Here is an 18,846-nt window from a genome sequence, read left to right as displayed (position 1 = left end):
TCTTGCTGAGGATAAATTGCTTACTACAATCTGGCATAAGGGAAAATATGGATGTTAATCAAGAGAGAATCTGGCATGTTATAATCACCAGTGCCTGAAAACTATGCCATATCTATAAAATCAGTTACAAATAGGTTTTGCTTAGGATAAATCAACAACCTGCACCAGACAATGTGTAGGGCCTCAGTAATCAAAACACTGAAGATAAAAATGGATGTATGTTCATTACTAAACCCTGTCTTGGCATTCACTTCTATATATAAGGGATATGCATGGGCCGAGGAGTAAGACCACTGTTAAATTACGGTATTAAAAAATTACCCACTAGGTAGGAAAAAAAAGTTGCAACAGTTTATTGCAGGGGAGAATTATGAGTTAGAAAACATAACAAACAAAACAAGGCAAATTTCTGACGTACAAACTCACGGTAATTCAATAATGAAGTCTTTCAATAACACGTGCAGCATAAATTTGACTGATAAAACTGCAATAAGCAACCTATTTCCACACCCTTCAAGACCAAGGCACTAGAAATAAACCTGAACAAAAGAACGACCATAACATCCCATAGACAGTTGCTGGGGCTTGATAATGTTGAAACTTAAAGAAAAAAATTACTACAAAGGTTGGTATGCTGTTTCCACCTTCCCCTCAGGTAAACTATTTAAAAAGAAGAGTAATATGGTTGTAATGGGTGTTCCCTAGGCTAATAGTAAAGAAGAATGATCAAACTACCAAGAGACATAAAACTACCCCTGGAAATGCCTAAAACACCCACAAAACACATGTAAAATAAGTTACTATTTCCAAAGGCCAAAAAGAAGAGTAATATAATTTTAATGGGTGTTTCCTTAGGCTAATAGTAAAGAAGAAAGATCATACTACCAATGGAGACATAAAACTACCCCTGGAAATGCCTAAAACACCCACAAAACACATGTAAAATACGTGAACTTGGGAACACCAATGGAAACCGACCCCTTCCCACCTCTTCTCAAGCCCTTTTCTCCCTTAAATAATGGCGCTGGGAGTGTTATCAGTATCTCACCTTCTCCGCACATCTCCGGGGATCATGTAGGCATAAGGCACGCCCACCATCCTCTCACGACCAGCTCAGAAAAGGTTGGAAAAGGAGAACACTTGCACGCCGCGGCCTCGGATTTGGCGGGAAAGAAGTAAACTTTTTCCTCAGTGTTGCCAGACCGAGGCACCGACCCTTTAATATATCCTCTTTATTATCTATTAACACTATTATCTACTCAATGTCTCTGTTATATCTTGTTTCGGGAGGGTATCTATGTATAATAGTTGGGTTTAGTATGAGTGGAAGTTATTTTTTTGTTCCCTCAATGTTGTTATGAGACCGAGGTGCCAATTAACTCTTTACTATTCCACTTTATCTAATATATATTCAATGTCTCTGTTATATCTTGATTCAGGGAAGTTTCTGTATATAATAATTGGTTTTAATATAAGTAGATGTGATTTTTTGTTCCCTCAATGTTGCTATAGAGACAGAGGTGCCAACTCGTTATTATTCTTATCTATTATCTATGTTATATCTTGATTCAGGGAAGGTTTCTGTAGATAATAATTGGTTTTAATATAAGTAGAAGTGATTTTTTGTTCCCTCAATGTTGCTGTAGGCCGATCGAGCTGCCAACCCTTCAGTATTGTACATTATATCTGTTTTCTAAGTTATCTCTATTATATCTTGACTCAGGAAAGTTTCTGTAAATAATATATAGTTGGCTTTAACATTGGATTCTTTATTTTTACATTTCTCTTTTTTGCTGCATAACCTGAATAGATCTTTTGACATGTATATATCGCTCTATGTATTAATCATCATTTCTTTTTCTTCTTCTTTTGACCAGTATCACTTTGTATGCCTTCGTAGGTCCTTCTCCTTTTGATCCTATTTTCTACTTATTCTCATTAATACTATTTTTCTCACTATAATACACAACGTACGACACTATGCGTCTTTAATTCTTGGTCAAATATTTTTTTTATCTGGGAGCACTGCTATCCATTGACCTCTTCGCCTTATATACGGGTGTGCAAATATGGATTCTCCAGTTAACCTTTAATTCTCTGGTCCAGTTACGTTAGTTTTATCTTTGTTAGGTCAGGTTTTAGTTGGGTCAGGTCAGATTAGTTGGATAGGATAGTTATGTCTGGTCAGGTTAGGTTAGGTCAGGTCAGATTAGGTTAGGTCAGGTCAGGTTAGGTTAGGTCAGGTCAGGTTAGGAGTAATTAAGGTGAGGTCAGGTTAGGAAACGAAAGTGAGTGAGGAAAACAACATAGAGTATAGCATAACTCTCTCTCTCTCTCTCTCTCTCTCTCTCTCTCTCTCTCTCTCTCTCACACACACACACACACACACGTTTTGCCATATTTCTCCGACAAGGATTTAGGAGATTAAACAAAGGGAGGAAGCGGCCGTCTCTCTCTCTCTCTCTCTCTCTCTCTCTCTCTCTCTCTCTCTCTCTCTCTCTCATTCCTTGCAATAAAAAAATAATAAAAACCAACAATAGCTTCGTTTTAAAATTAATTGAGTGTCTTTAAATAGAAAAAAAAATATAGAAGGAAAACTGTTCCCAATACCGAAGCGAAGAAATAGAGATAGATAGATAGATAGATAGTTAATAGTGTGTGACCCAATGCAGACGTAACAGAAGCATAATTACAAGTTATTAAGCGAATGTATCTAGCGGTAATAATATGTTAAGAAGCGCAGTAACCTCTTTTATTTTTCGTAAAGTCGATATCGTGGAGTTTATAATTACATTGTCGGTTTTAAAATACATGATCCGTTTCAAACCTTCACAAAAACACAAAAATAGTAAATAACAATAATAGTAATAGTAGTAAATAATAAATAGTAAAAAAGGAGACTGTTTCTATGTGTTTTAATCTATCTATCTATCTATCTCTCTATCTATCTATCGTATATTAATCTGTTCTGTTTCCTTCCTTCCTTCCTTTCTTCCCCTCTTCTTCTGAACGTGTTATCATCATGTTTCTCTCTCCTCTGTTTCTTCCTCCTCTCCTATCTCCATTCCTCTATTCTAATGTCCCTTCCTGTATGCCTGCCTTCTTCTTTTCTCTTCCCTTTCTCCTGTCCATCCATTTTCTCGTCCACTGATTTCGTGTTGTATCTCTGCGTAATATACTCTCTCTCTCTCTCTCTCTCTCTCTCTCTCTCTCTCTCTCTCTCTCTCCGCTTTTCCTCTCCTTTCTCTTCTTCTCTCAATATTTCCTACTTCCCTTCCTTCCTCCTTCCCTCACTTACTCTCAAAATACCTCTCTATTACTCTTTTTATTCCCTCATTATTGGTTTCTCATCTCCCTCTTCCTCTTTCCCTCTCCTTATCGTTCTTATTCTTCGGCTAATTTCCAATCGCTTCTCTCTCTCTGTCTCTCTTATTTCTTTACTTCTCACATTCAAATTCGCTTAATCTCACGATATATCAAGACTTTTTTTTCACTTTGTCGCTTTATCTTCTTCCCCTAATCTCGTTAATCTGTTTTTGTCTTCGGTAAGTTTGTACGGTAGGATGTCAGAGGGGGAAGGGTCATTTTCTTAGGTTAGGATTTTGAAAGTGTCGAGTTGTTTTAAGAAATAGTGAGAGAGAATGGTGAATGAAGAAGCTGGAAGGAAGGTATTAAGGGAGGGACGGAGGAAGGAAGGATAGATGTAAGGGAGATAAAAAGAAAGGATGGAAGGAAGGGGGGAAGGAAGGAAGGATGAATAAAAGGAAGAGAGAAAGAAAGGATGGAAGGAAGGAGGGAACGATCGAAGGAAAGATAAATAAAAGGAAGAGAGAAAGAAAGGATGGAAGGAAGGAGGAAAGGAAAGAAGGATAAACAAAAGGAAGAGAGAAAGAAAGGATGAAAGGAAGGAAGAGAAAAAGACAGGGAGGAAAATAATAAAGAAAATATTGACGGAAAATAAGAAATAAGAAAATAAAAAACAAATTAATGGGAGTTTAATGACTTTCCTAAAACACACGAGAAAACTACAACAGAGAGAGAGAGAGAGAGAGAGAGAGAGAGAGAGAGAGAGAGAGAGAGCGGCTAATGGACAAGAGCAGGGAAAAGAATTAATAGAAAACGGAGAACGGAGATGGAAGGTGAGGACAAACTTAATTAAAATATACCTTACACGTACCAGAGAGAGAGAGAGAGAGAGAGAGAGAGAGAGAGAGAGCATGCAAAGGGTTAATATAAAACGTGCAGAAGGGAGGAGAGGAGGTTCAATTTGTACTGTTAATTGGTTGCCGACAAGGAGGAGGAGGAAGAGGAAGAGGAGGAGGAGGAGGAGGCGCCGGATATGGTACTGTTTTATAGACTGTACAACTATTATTTATCTCTGCCCCTTCCTCTTCCTCCTCCTCCTCCTCTTCCTCCGCTTCTTCATCTCCCCATCCCATGAAATTCTCTCTCTCTCTCTCTCTCTCTCTCTCTCTCTCTCACACACACACACACACACACACACACACTTGGGTGATTGGAGAAAGGGTCCGGTTGCAATTTCCAAGATAATTCTCTCTCTCTCTCTCTCTCTCTCTCTCTCTCTCTCTCTCTCTCTCTCTCTCTCTCTCTCTCTCTCAACCTAAAAACTAAAACCAATGACATTTTCTGCCGTTTCTTTGACATTTTTAATATGGCAAACTTTAATGCGGAAAACTGAAGAAACGTTTTTTTTTTATTTATTTTTTATTTTATTATTTTTTTTTACACCAAAGGAAACAGCTCAAGGGCAAAACAAAACAAAACAGCAACAGATAACATCCCGCCATGCACTGCTCCGGTAAAGACAGCAGAACCAAAGACAAAAAAACAAAAAAAAACAAAAAACAGAGGGTCAGTTTCGGCTGGTGAAGTGTCGTGATCCCCCTCCGAAACCTCTCCCCAAAACAAACCAACTATCAGGCTCAGTGACTCGTCTAACGGGGGGGGGGGGGACTGCCGCCTCTCTCACCCCATGCAAGTTGGAGGGTCCGTGCATATTAAATTCTCTCCTAATTGAAGCCTGACAGAAGGGGACGGCAGCGAGGTGGAAGGGGGAAGGTATATGCAGGTAGTACAGACTCCCTCTAACTCTTGATGTTCGTGAAGTGGAATGGACACACACTCGATTTACGTTTCAATGAGTGTGTAATGTGAAGAATTGATGTGTGTGTGTGTGAGTGTGTTTGTTGGGGTAATGATGTGAGGGATTTTGTTTTAGTAGTGTTGTTGGTGGTGATGATAGTGTAGAAGCAGTAGTAGTAGTAGTAGTAGTAGTAGTAGTAGTAGTAGAGCACTGAAAATCTTTGAAAATAATGCAAGGTAGACTGAAAATGCATACACCACACCACACTACACACACACACACACACACACACACACACACACACACCCTCTCCCCAACCCTTCCCCCCCAACACGTGTATACATATTCATTCCCTCACTCGCACACTCACAGCACTTCACTAAACTACTTCGTAATCCTCGTACGTGCGCGTGTGAGTGTGTGTGTGCATTTGTAAAGTCACGGATGAACAACTGCGGGACACTCTCTCTCTCGCGCTGTCGTATCGAATTATTTAGTTAGCCGCAATGCAGGACGTCCAGGGAACTTTGATGGGGCTTAACTTTGATTCTAGACGCAGAGCAATTTGTGTCACAGAGAGAAATTCATCCTTGCCTGCACTGTGACCAAACTAAGTAAAGGAAATGTTTTGGGGTATAGGATATATATAGGTATGCGTGGTCTCAGTGCTTATCTCCGTTGCATTAGCCCTTGAGATTGTGCTGGGAAGGTTACGGTGATAAAAATAAGGTTAGATAGATATAGGGCCAGAAGAAAATAATAATGGAGAGGTGGATTTGTAATAGAATATCGCAGGAAACACAGTGTCTCAGGAAGCAATTTTCGCCACCTTCAGTCTCTTCTTCCTCCTCCTCTCTCTTTTCCTTCTCTTCGTTTTCTTCTTTTTCTTTCTTTCTTTCGTCTGCGTCTTCTTTTTATTATTATTACTGTTATCATCTTCCTTCCTCTTCTTCCTCCTCCTCTCTCTTCTCCTTCTCTTCGTTTTCTTCTTTCTTTCTTTTTTTCTTTCTTTCGTCTTCGTCTTCTTTTTATTATTATTACTGTTATCATCTTCCTTCCTCTTCTTCCTCCTCCTCTCTCCTCTCCTTCTCTTCGTTTTCTTCTTTCTTTCTTTTTCTTTCTTTCTTTCCTTCTTTCTTTCTTCTTCTTTTCATTATTATTACTGTCATCATCTTCCTTCCTCTTCGTCCTCCTCCTCTTCCCTTCCTTCATCTTGTCCAGCTTCCTGCCACTACCTCCTCTAACCCGTGACACTCTTCCGCCTCTCCTTCTCCTCCTCTTCGTATCTTCGTAATCTCCTCCTGACGAAGCACATCTCTCTCTCTCTCTCTCTCTCTCTCTCTCTCTCTCTCTCTCTCTCTCTCTCTCTCTCTCTCTCTCTCTCTCTCTCTCCGTCATGGCTTCCGTTTCCCTCAGCCAACCAACCCTTCGCTGATCGAGACGTCCACGAAGATCTTTTTATCGCCTCCCACATCAAGAAATTCAATAACGTGGATTTTTACCTCTCACGCCAAGATTATTTGACCTTCGCTGTCTGCTGCTGCGTCTTCTTCTTCTGATGGTTCACGCGGGTTTCGTTTTCTTTTGTCCCTTTTATTTCTGTGTGTGTGTGTGTGGGGGGGGGGGGGGTGAGATGGGGGAATGTGTGTGTGCCTATGTGTGAGTGAGTGTGTGTGCGTGTGTGTGTTTGAGATGGTACGGAATGACTGTCTTTTCATGTTCTCCATTATATTTCATTTCTTCGTTTCCTTTCTGAACTATCTATTATTACGTTTTAGTTTAAGGAAGTCGTATATAACTGTCTCTCTATAGGCCAGTCATATTACGTTAGGTTCTTAAAACTACAACACTCTTTTCTATTCTACATTCATTCATCTCTACTGACCTTTATTAATTGAACAAGAAAGCCAAAAATGAATTGTCTTTCACTTTTTCTACCCTCTATTTTATTTCCTTACGTCTTTCACATTCTGGACTAAATAATTAAACTCTAAACTGAAGATCTGTAATTTACACTCGCGTATTTCCTGATATTTTCACCTCCAATCTCAACCTGGTGAAGGAGAAGGAGGAGGAGGAGGAGGAGGAGGAGGAGGAGGAGGAGGAATGAGAACAACGTGCAGTAATTACGAACGAGAATCAGAAAAAGGAGAACCAGAAAAGGAGAAAGCGATGGAGGAGCGAAATAGATGAAAGAGGAGCGCGCAAAAGAAAGAAAGAAAGAAAGGATCAGGTGGCCAGAATGCATTCCCGGCGCGCTGATCCTCTTGTGTGGGGTTGGATTTTTAGAGATGAATCACCTCCGCGCCCGATTCACCGCCGACTTGTGCCACATGAAAGAGGTTTAGGCGCAATAAAACAACAACAACAACAACAACAAAAACAACGACAACAACAATAACAACAACAACGACAACAACAACAACAACAACAACAACAATAGAACAAAAAGAGAAATGAAAATCTGAGCAAAATAAAAAGAATAGCAATGAAATAACGAAAACAACGACAACAACAACAGCAACCCAGACCAAAGCACCCACTAACAATAGGAATAAAAAAGAAGAATAAAAATATATGAAAAAAATAACAACGATAAATAACAAAAACAAGGACAACAAGAGCACCAGGAATTGGAATAGAGATAAGAATAGAAAGATAAGGAAAAGAAGAAGAAGAAGAAGAAGAAGAAAAAGAAAATGAAGAAAAATAGACTAAACAGACAATATGAGAGAGAGAGAGAGAGAGAGAGAACAGCAAAAACAAAAACAACTTCACCAATTACATCTTCAATAGACGCCATCAAGACCTAGAGAGAGAATTCCATCACCAACAACAACGAAAAAAAGATAAAGAAAAAAAAAAAAGACATACGGTTTCAATAGGTTCCATTATATCTTTTTTCTACCCCCCCTCTCTCTCTCTCTCTCTCTCTCTCTCTCTCTCTCTCTCTCTCTGATGTACACAAAAAATAAAAAAAAGAAAAAAAAAGGGCAATATCGTATCAATCTCGTCCATTTTCCTTTTCGTTTAAGGGGTGACTCCGATTCCTTGTCTTCCTCCGATCTTGTCCGCTAGGGAGAAATCACAAAACTCTTCTTCTTCTTCTTCGTCTTCTTCTTCTTCTTCTTCTTCTTTTTCTTCTTCCTCCTCCTCCACTCTCTCTTGCTTCGTTTTCCATCTTTTGCTCCTCCTCGTTCTTGTCCTCCTCCTCCTCCTCCTCCTCTTTCTCTTTCTTCTTTTTCCAGCTCTTACTCCTCCTCCTCCTCCTCCTCCTCTTCCTCCGGGAAATAAAAGGTGGAGGAGAAGAAGCCTTAACCCCCCCCCCCCCTCTCTCTCTCTCTCTCTCTCTCTCTCTCTCTCTCTCTCAGGCAAAACGTATTTCTTTTCTTGCATTTCAAAAGTATTTCTTGGATTTCTTCGTTTTCCTGATGTTTATTTTTGTAATCTGTGCTTGTAATACATTTTTCTTGTCTTCGTGTCTAATAAATTTTACTTTTTTAACTTTTCCTTCACACACTTTTAAGTTTTCACCCCTTACGTAACTTTCATCTAAACTTTCCTAATTCTTCGTTTCTGACCTTTTTTTTTTGACATCTTTTTAACTTTCGTGTGTGTGAGAAAGATACGTCTTTTATGTTTTTTTCTTCTAAGTTATCTCTTTTTCTATATCTGTCAACATTTTCTTTTTCTTTCCATTTTGTAACTTTTTTAGCCTTTCCCTCATTTTTTTTCCATATCTGCTTTTTCTTAGATTTCTATATTATATTTGTCATCATATTCTTCATTCTTTCCATTTTTGTAACTTTTTTAGCTTTTTCCTTATTATTTTCTTCCATTTTTACATGTTTTCTGTTTATCATAATTCCTGTGTTTATATTACTATTCTTTTCTTCTGAGATTTTCTGTTCAATATCCGTCGTAATATTCCTATATTTTCTTCTATTTTCTCTATGTTCTCTTCATTATCGTTGCCTCTCGTTCATTATAATCTTTGTATTAATTTTCTCTTTTCCACTTTTCTCTCTTCATCTCAGTAATTTTCTCTGCATTTTTAGTCTTTTTTTCAGTCTTTTCTTCAATTTTTACAAGCTCTATTTATTATCGTTGCTCATAGTTCATCATAATCTTGGTCTACATTAACATTCCCCTTTTTATTCCTTTTCTCTTCTTTTCAGCTCGGTAATTTTCTCTTCATTCTCCACAATATTCTCCCTATTCCGTTTGTCTCCACTAGAATTATCCTCATCTTCTTTCTTCATAATTTCGGTCTACAGTGACACCCTCCCTTCCTTCCTTTCGTCTTCATCGTAGGGGGAATTTTCATTTAATCTCGTCTAATATATTTTTCCTGATCGTCTTTGTGTCCCTCGGTAATTGTCCCTTGTCCCTCGTTACCTCGGCTCCTTCATAATCTTGCTTTGCCATCATTTTTCTCTCCCTTCCCCTCACATTTTACGCGAGGGAGCGAATTTGGCCTTAATTCTTCAGGGAGATTTTTCCTTATGGAGTCTGGGTCTTCGTTCTTTTTCTCTTCTTCCACCTCCTCGGTTTATCGCTGTCTCTGATCTCTTTCTTATTTATTCTTCATGATGGGGGTCATTTTCTCTTTTCCCTCATTCATATTTCAACGATTTTCCCTCTCATTATTTCTTCTATATTTAGTCTTGGTTGTCTTGTAACTTCCTTTTATCTGTGATCTCTTTAAACCGTTTTGCTTCCTAACTTCATTTTTTTCATTCCTAACTAAAAACTCAGCTTTTCTTTACAGTTTTCATCAGTATACCTTCTAATTCATTTCTGTTGGTCTTTCGTAGTTTTGGTGGTGATGGTGGTGATGGTAGTGACGTTCAATAGCTTTAAATCTGATATTCTTCCATTACTCCTTATAAATTTTCCAATCCTTTTTTTCAATCTCAATCTGCAATCTTTCAACTCTTCACCGACGACACTTCTATCTACTCTCTCTCATCTTCTTCTTAATCTCTCATCTTCAGTTTATGTTCATGCAAGTATCCTGATTCACTGGTAAATTAATATAGTTTCCCTTGCCTCGTTCTGGTGGTGGTGGTGGTGGTGGTGATGGTGGTGGTGGTGGATCTTCCTTTCCTTCCCTTCGCTTGTCTCTTGCGTCACTGCCTCATCTGATTAATGTCCCAACCGGGTTATGAGACAAAGGCGTGATCAGCCCTCCTCCACCCATGGCCTAGGAGGAGGAGGAGGAGGAGGAGGAGTTTACCGTGATGGAGTGGAGATAATCTGGGTCTTTGCGTGTATTGCGTGGTTAAAATATTTTGTTTTGAGAAAGTTTGCGTGTGATAGATGTGATTTCTTCTTCTTTCTTCTTGTTTCTTTCTTTTTTTCTTTCTTTCTTTCTTCTTCTTCTTGTTCTTGTTCTTCTTCGTCTTGGTAATTTTTACGTCCAGAGAATTATAATTAAATTGCCAATATATGAAAAAAATAACAGTTCCTCATTAAAATGGTGACCAGATACCGTTTTCTATTGCATGATATTAAACGATTTTATTTTTATTTGTGTGTGTGTTGAGGATCTTTTTACCTGGAAGCACACACACACACACACACACACACACACACACACACACACACACACACACACACACACACACACACACACACACATATACCCAAGCCTTCCCTATTTCTTCTTCTTCCTCTTAAACTATCACTAAATTTTTTCTCCTCTAAACTTTCCGGTGACTTTCCGAGCAATATCCTTTTTTCCCCTTCAGTCCAGTTCTCTGCTTTCTGTTTTTCCAACATGTCATAAAAGAGTTATTACCTTTCCTCTTCCTCCTCCTCCTCCTCCTACATCGGCCTCTTGCAGACTCCTTACGTTCTTATGTTTTTATGTTCCTTTTTTCTCACGACCCGCTCGCTTTTCTTCCTATCCTTACAGCAGTCTTGGGAGCAACTTCCAGAGGCCCCAATGACTCACGGGGAGGCATTGAGGTCAACGGGACAAGCTGGGTTTAAAAAGAAAAGCCACCAAGAGAGAAGATGCAAAGAGGGGTTAAGCAATGACTGAAGCTAAGACAGAAACCGGTGGAGCTATGTAAACCAGGTTGTGGGTGAGGATAAAATGATGAAGAGATGAGAGAAGAAAGAGGAAGTCGCGAGAGGAGTTAAGGAATATTGAAGGATGAAGAGGAGGCAGGGGGCAACAAGGGGAAGAATAAAGAATGAGAAAGGAATAAGGGGAGGAGAAGGAGGACAATGAGAAAGGACAACAGAGGGATAAAGGAAAAGGAATGGCAAAGAACAGGTAGAGAAGGAGACAAGAAAACAGACGACGGGAAAGGAAGGAAAGGAACAGAGGAAAAGGAGACAGGAAAACAGGGAAACAAGGGTAAGTGGTAACAAGGAAAAAGGAACAGAAAGAAATGAAAGAAGAGATGGCAAGGAAAGGAAAACAAAACAAAACAGAATAGACGGCAAAAACAAACAAACAGGAAAACAAATGAGAATCGAAACCAAAGATCGGAGGACAAGGCAGGGCGAATGGCAAGGGCGCAGAGAAACCAGGAAAACGAATGGCAAGGCGCAGAGGGGGACAAGGAAAGCTATGCAAAAGAACAGAGGACAAGACAGAACGAATGGCAAGGGGCGGAAGGGAAGCGGGGAAAAGGACGACCAGGCACAGAGGGACCCACGCACAAGAGACAGGGCAGATAGCGAGCGCACGTAGGCGTCTAAAGAGTGATAACCAACAGGAGGCAGAGTACCGGAGGGGCGCGTAAACAGCACATCTTTCGGCCCGAGATTCAGTTAGGTGGCTGGAGAGTACCGAGTCATTTGCATGTATATTGAAGGGGCTTCTCTTAAAGCGCTGTTAAAAGCCATTACCGGGCCCTTGCTTTATCGCTATGCCTGATAACGCTGGTGGTGGTGATAGTAATAGTAGTAGTAGTATGAGTAGTAGTAGTGGTTGTTAGTAGTTAGTGGCAGTAGAAGTAGTAGTAGTGGTTGATACAGGAGTAGGAGGAAGAGTTAACAGAGAAGAAAAAGGCGAAAACAGGAAGAAAAGCAGAAAAAAAGCCGAAAAATAACAAGATTAGTGAGACCAGTAGTAGTAGTAATAGTAGTGGTTATGGAAATGGTGAATGCAAGAGAGAAAGAAGAGTGAACAGAAAGAGAAAAGAAGAAGAAGAAGAAGAAGAAGGAGGAGGAGGAGGAGGAGAGAGCAGGAAGGGAAAGCAAGCGGAACACGGAAATGACAAGACCAACACCCAGGAAGATGACAACAATGAGGATGAGAAACAAGATGAATGTGACAGCGTGAACGAGGACGAAGACGAGGGCGAGAAGACTTAGAGGAACCGCGACAAGAGCAACACGAAGGAAAAGCGAGGAGGTAATAAAGTGGATGATGAAGGGAGGAAGAAGGGCGGAAGAGGAGGAGGAGGAGGAGGAAGAGGAGGAGAAAAAGAAAACAGAGGCGAGATGAGAAGGTTGAAAAGGAGGAAAATAAGAAAAGGATGACGGGCGTAAAGAAAAGCGAACAAAGAGAAGAAGGAAGAAAAGAAGGAAAAGATTACGGAAGAAAAGGGAAAAAAAGAATGAATGGAGGAAGGAAATAATAAAAGGAATGGTCAAAAAAAGACGAAAAAGAGGAAAACTAAAGTAAAAAGACGTTGATGATTATAAACAATAACAATACGAAACAAAGAAAGAAAACAAGAACTTAAAAATGAAAAGAAGAAAGCATATATATGTAAAACCAGCAGAAGGAGAAATGACAAAATAATGAAAATGAAAAGACGAAACCATATATAACTAAAAAAATAAAGGAAAAGACGGGAAAAGAGCGTGAAAAGGAGGAAAGAAGAAATGGCACCAAAGACCGCGTAGCGAATCACAGGACCTGGCTAGCGGGCGCGGTCTGAGGACGAGGAGGAGGAGGAGGCGACTTAGGACCCGGGGCAGCGGCGGCGGCGGGCGTCATTCTGTATTCGTGCGCGGCCGATTCTTTCTTTCCGCTGCAGTAATATCCGCTGGTTCGCTGCCGCCCGGATATTGTATACATGGACAATATCCTCCAGTTGACGTCCCCGCCCGCTCATGTCTCCCTCCCATCTCTTTCTCTCTCTCTTCCTCTCTCTCTTTCGTTCTCGCGTTCTCATTGCCTTTCTCATCCTTCTCCTTCTCCTTTCTCGGTTTCTGACTGAGCCTCCTCCTTCTCTTCTTCTTCCTCCTCCTCCTCCTCCTCCTCTCTCTTTCTATCTCCTTGCCTTTCGACTCCTCTTTCTTCTTTTCCTCTCTCGATTTCTGACTTAGCCGACTCCTCTTCTTTTTCCTCCTCTCTCTCTCTCTCTCTCTCTCTCTCTCTCTCTCTCTCTCTCTCTCTCTCTCTCTCTCTCTCTCTCTCTCTCTCACATTTACACCTGTTTGCACCTTCACTTAACGAATGGAAACTACACACGCAGAGGGACAAAGAAATGTTTTTACCTAATTCTTGTAAGTTATTAATAATTTATATCGGAAGCCAAAAGTTTTATAATTATTTCTGATGTCAAACAATATAACCAGCCTGCCATTTCCATAACTTAAACTGAATACATTACGATGGAAGTTTTAATAGCGTGTCTTTTGGGACCGAATAATATTATTTTATTTTATTTTATATGTCGAAACAAATATTTTCTTGTCTTTAAGGTCGAACGTAGTTTCTTTTGTTTATTATCTCTTTCTTTTATTTTCTTATTCTCGTTATCATTTTCTTATCTCTAATTCTTTTTATTTCTTATCCTCTTACTATTTTTTAACATAATTTCTCTGATCTTTTCTTTTTTCTTTTATTTTCTTATCTCTTTCGAACATTTCTCTTTATTTCTTATCTCCTTCCCTTAATATCATCCTTTTATTCTCTATATCACCTAATTCTCATTCTCTTATCTTTCGAACATAATTTCTCTTAACTCTTATCTCTTCCTACGTCAAACAATACTAATTTAACTTTTCATAACCTTAAAACAACAAATACCAACGAAACTTTCCTTGCTATGCCTCTAAGATGACTAACACTAACTTCCTCCAACATCGTAAAGTACAAATAAACAACAAACTTATATGAACATCAACAACAAAAAAACAACTTTCTTAGCGCGCTTTGCTGTCTCTAAGATAGCCAACATTAATTTCCTTCAACATCGTAAAGTACAAACAAAACTGATACAAAAAGCGATAAAAACTAACTTCCTTAGCGCGTCTCTGGAGCTGGAAGTCTAGTGAGTGAGGTCGTGACGGCGGTGTAGGAAGGGAGAGGGTTTGCTCGCCCTCTTGTCCGCTAAATATTCCACGCCACTCAACGATGCCGCCTTAAAACATTACTACGCGGCCAGACCTGGAGAGCCGCTTCACGAGACACACCTCCAACACCCTTCCTTGTGACTCTGGACCTGCCACCGTTCTGATCATGTGACTTGTGGTTCGTTTGATGTGTTCTTTCGTAAGCCTTTAAACAGAACACGTCGCTATCACCTTATTTGTGCCTTTGGGCCAGAAACCGGGGTTGAGGTGTTCTTTGGTATATAAAAAGTATAAATGAGTGACAGAAAGAGAGGTCAAAAGAGAGGTCACTACTACTACTACTACTACTACTACTACTACTACTGCTGCTGCTGCTGCTGCTTCGAGACTGACATGGGTATTCATTGTAGATTTGGAACAGTCCCTCCCTCTCTTCCCTCCTCCTCCTCCTCCTCCCTCCCCCCAGCACACGACGCCCCCCCTCCCCTCCTCTCAAGCATTCAGACTCTTCAGACTTTACGATCGCCTACAATTCCCGGCTTTTCACTGCGTGGCTATTTTCTCTCTCTCTCTCTCTCTCTCTCTCTCTCTCTCTCTCTCTCTCTCTCTCTCTCTCTCTCTCTCTCTTGTTCTCGTTTTTATTCATGTTTTTCTTCTTGCTTTCACATTTTCTCTTCTCGTATTTTTAACCCTCACATTTTCTCCTTTTCTTATCCATACTATTCCCTTGTTTCTTCCTTCTCTTCAACTTTTCCTTTTTTTCGTTCTTTTTCCCATTTCCCATTCCCTCTTAACCTTACTCCTTCCCATTCTCTTCCCTCTGTATCAATTCTCCTTTTCCATTCCATTCTAATACTTATCTTCCTTTGTTTTTCCTTCCCTTCTTCCCTTACAATGCCTCCCTCTCAATTATTCTCATATTCTCCATCATATTCCTTCCCTTTCTCTCCCTTTTATTCCTTTCCTTCTGCTCTAACACCCTCTATCCCTTTTACTTCCTCCCCCTTTCTCAAATCGCACAGTTTCCCTTCCTCTTGACCTCTCACCCTGTTTCCTATCCTCCCATCTTTCCCCTATCCCTTCCCTCTCTCCCTCCATCTCTTAGCAGACGTCCTTCAGTAACATCCTTCATTTCCTGCAACGTCCATGTGTCCTTCCTCCTTCGTGACCCTCGGCGGCATAGCATTCTGAAGGTACCTCTCTGTCTTTTTGTCTGTCTGAAGCCAAATTAGGGACAGGATATATAATTACTGTGCCCCCTTTAACCCCCCGGGCGTCCTCCTCCTCCTCCTTCTTCTCCTCTCCTTACATAACCTCATCATCGATAAATCCACCCGGCTTCTCTTCGTCTTGATATCACTTTCTCTTTTCGTTCGTCGAGTGTTGCGTTGCTGTTGTTACACGTGTTGCTCTCCCTCCCTTTCATGTTTTCTTTTCATAGTTTTTTCGTCCTGTTTTTCTCAACTCGACTTTGCCTCGCGTTGAAACCGGAAGAGTTCGTCCTTGGCTAATTCAGGTTTTCGTTTTCTTTTTCCGTTTCGTTGTAATAAGATCGAGTGTTTTTTTTATTGTTATTACTCGGAGTTTTGAGTTCATGATTATTTTCTCTTATTTCCTTCCTTCGTCGTGTCTTTTTTTGGGGGTTATTGTTTTTTTTTTCTTTCTTTTTTTCGTTGTTACTGAATCGTTGTTTTATTCACAGTTTTGACTATTATTTTTTTCTCTCCTTTTCCTTCCTCCATCGGGTGTTTTTTAGGTAATAATTTTTTTTCTTTCTTTTTTCGTTGTAACAGGATCGTTTTTCTTTTGTTTATTTCGAAGTTTTGAGTTAATATTTTTTTCTCTCATTTTTCCTTTGGCCCAAGATTGTTCAGGAGTAGAAAGAAAGTGTTTTTTTGTCCTGATTTCCTCGTTGTTACAGGATCTATTTTTTTGTATTCTAAGTTTTGAGATACTATTTTTTTCCTCTCCTTTCCTTCGGCTCAAGATTATTCAAGAGTAGAGAGATACGCCGGTTTTTTTAGTGCCTCGTTTTAATCGCTTCGCCAAAGTTTCCCGCGTACAGAAAATAAGAATTCACTTGTAACTTTGTATGGAAAAAATAAGGAGGCGCGTTTTTGTGTATTTTTTCGCTGAGGACTTTCGTAACTTTCCCCTTTGTCACCGTTTTTAGTTTTTTTCTCTCTCTCTCTCCAATAATAATGATGACAATAATAATAATGATAATAGTAATAATAGTATGAAGAATAAGTGTTACAAGTTAAATCAGTCAGTCTCTCTCTCTCTCTCTCTCTCTCTCTCTCTCTCTCTCTCTCTCTCTCTCTCTCTCTCTCTCTCTCTCAAAAAGTGGGCTGCCTAAAGCGTACCAACTAACACACACACACACACACACACACACACATTCGCCAAGGTCAAAGAGAGAGAGAGAGAGAGAGAGAGAGAGAGAGAGAGAGAGAGAGAGAGAGTGTGTGTGTGTGTGTGTGTGTTAGTCAAAGGGATAGAAAACTCGGCCGACACGATTAGATTTCCTGGTCCCTCCCTCGCACTGACATTGAACCGCCCGTGCCCGCGTTGAAGGGACACTCACTTCGCACTGACCCGGCTGAGAGAGGCTTCTGACATCGCTAAACAGGAAGGCTTTTAGGTTAAGACGGCATCGGAAAGAACAAATACAAACGTTTAAGACATCAAAGAGTATAAATATCTTTTACAACACCTTTTGATATTGCAAAGTAAGTTTCTTGGCTAGTAACCGTAACTCACAGAACATATATTCTACCATGCAAGGTAAGTTAAGGCAGGGAAAGTTGGGATCATATGCCATGGCTGAATGTTCCGGCGGTGGTCATGCTCTGCCAGTTGGCCCTTCCAGACTGTAGTGGGAGAGAACCTTCAACCCGACACAGGTCATGTATTATCCGGGTTACCAGTTTACCTTCCCCAGGTTTCCCCAGGTATCTATATATCGACTGTGATCCGAACCCAGCACCACCACAGAGGAGGATTAAGTTTAAATTAAATATAACTTGGAACAATGCTGACTGGGTAAAAGCAAACAAAATAAATAAGAAAACGTTTAAGTGGAAACAGTATTGAGTTTTAAAAAGGAAAGAACAACACTTTTAAATTATTCAGAAAACCCTGCGGCGCGCAACAGGTTACTGGCATTATCTTGTTGCCTTAATGTGCCTGCGAAACGAGTCTTGATAAAGAGGCGGCGGACCAGTTTGTGCAGAGGCGAAAAAAAGTATGCTCACAACTTTTTTCCCTCCTTTTTTCGAGGTAATAGAACCTTGCTTGGAATATTGCTCTAAAAACACTCTAATAGCAAAATAAAACAATTACGAATTCCTGATAAATATTGCACCAAAAACACAATGAAAAAAGAAAATGGAAAAGAGAGAAAGAAGGGAGACCATTACAAATTCATGCTAACTATTGCCCAAGAAAACACTAATATCAGAATAGGACAAAAAGAAATTCATGATAAATATTCCACTTCAAAAAAACCGCTAACATCAAAATAAAACAATAACAGATTCATAATAAACAAACACTGACAAAGACAAAACAGAAAATAATCGCTATGCATGAAAAAAACTTTAAAAATCTCCTTTACACGTTAATATTGGAGCAAACCATCATTCTCATTTTCTTTCTTTCCTCTTTTCTTTTTTCATTTAAACTTTTCAGGTCGCCTTCTTGAAATGCATGAAAGAATGTAAAAAAATAACAAGAAAACTCTGATAACATGAACACTGATGAGAAAGGAGTTAAGGAAAAGAGGAGATAGATAGATAGATAGATAGATAGATAGATAGACAGTTAGATAGAAAGATAAATAAATAGATTAAGATAAGCTGATTAAAATTGACCTTTCTTTTGGCCACTCCTCTAAGATTTTTAATAGGGGCAGTGATTAGCGGGCTTTTTTTTCCCTCATTATTAATTATTTTGGCCCTTGAGCTGCTTCCCTTACTATAAAAATATATATATATAGAGAGAGGGAGAGAAAAGCTTTACGTAAGGCAGCAAGGCAAGGGAGCAAGAAGCGATGGAGGAAGGCTACAGAGACACACAACCTCCCACGCGTTCTAATGTACCTCCTCGGGCAAGCAACACTTAGCCATTAGCAGTACGGGATCCTGGTTGCTGCTGTTTCCGCTCCTTCATAGTACTGAGGCTGCTGGGGGTTACGGAGACGCTTACATCCTACCGAGAATGTCCGTTTGTCTTGTTAGTCAGTGGAACTCTCATAAAAAAAAATCACTGGAGGTCATTATTTCTCTAAAGGTCAATGAGGTCAGACAAGTCACCGAATCTTAGTATCACGTTGGCCCCTTCATAAGGTCACAAGGATTCTTAGGTTTTGAGGTCACTGAGTCTGCAGGTCACGGCGCCTCGGCATCCCTTTAGCTCTTCCATCAGGTCACAAGGTCATTACTAGTCCTCGGGGGCTTAATAAAGACCAG

The 18,846-nt window shown here is 40.0% G+C and overlaps 1 protein-coding gene across 2 annotated transcripts in view; it reads right to left on the bottom strand.

Annotated features, from left to right (window-relative positions):
- LOC127003541 (DNA (cytosine-5)-methyltransferase PliMCI-like) overlaps positions 1–18,846 on the bottom strand; it is a 102,370-nt gene that overhangs the window by 15,382 nt on the left and 68,142 nt on the right. The window contains exon 1 of one of the 2 annotated variants that reach the window (XM_050870396.1): positions 1,049–1,339. The exons of the other annotated variant lie outside the window; for it this stretch is intronic. Within the exon in view, the coding sequence (XP_050726353.1) occupies positions 1,049–1,098 (50 nt within the window). The 5' untranslated portion in view covers positions 1,099–1,339. Of the gene's footprint in view, positions 1–1,048; positions 1,340–18,846 lie in introns of those variants that run through there. 2 annotated transcript variants of the gene reach the window in all.

Source organism: Eriocheir sinensis, chromosome 25 (genome assembly GCF_024679095.1).
Source record: "Eriocheir sinensis breed Jianghai 21 chromosome 25, ASM2467909v1, whole genome shotgun sequence".
Lineage (NCBI taxonomy): Eukaryota > Metazoa > Arthropoda > Malacostraca > Decapoda > Varunidae > Eriocheir > Eriocheir sinensis.
Note: the sequence above shows the minus strand (reverse complement) of the source record. Positions and strands in the feature narration are given on the sequence as shown.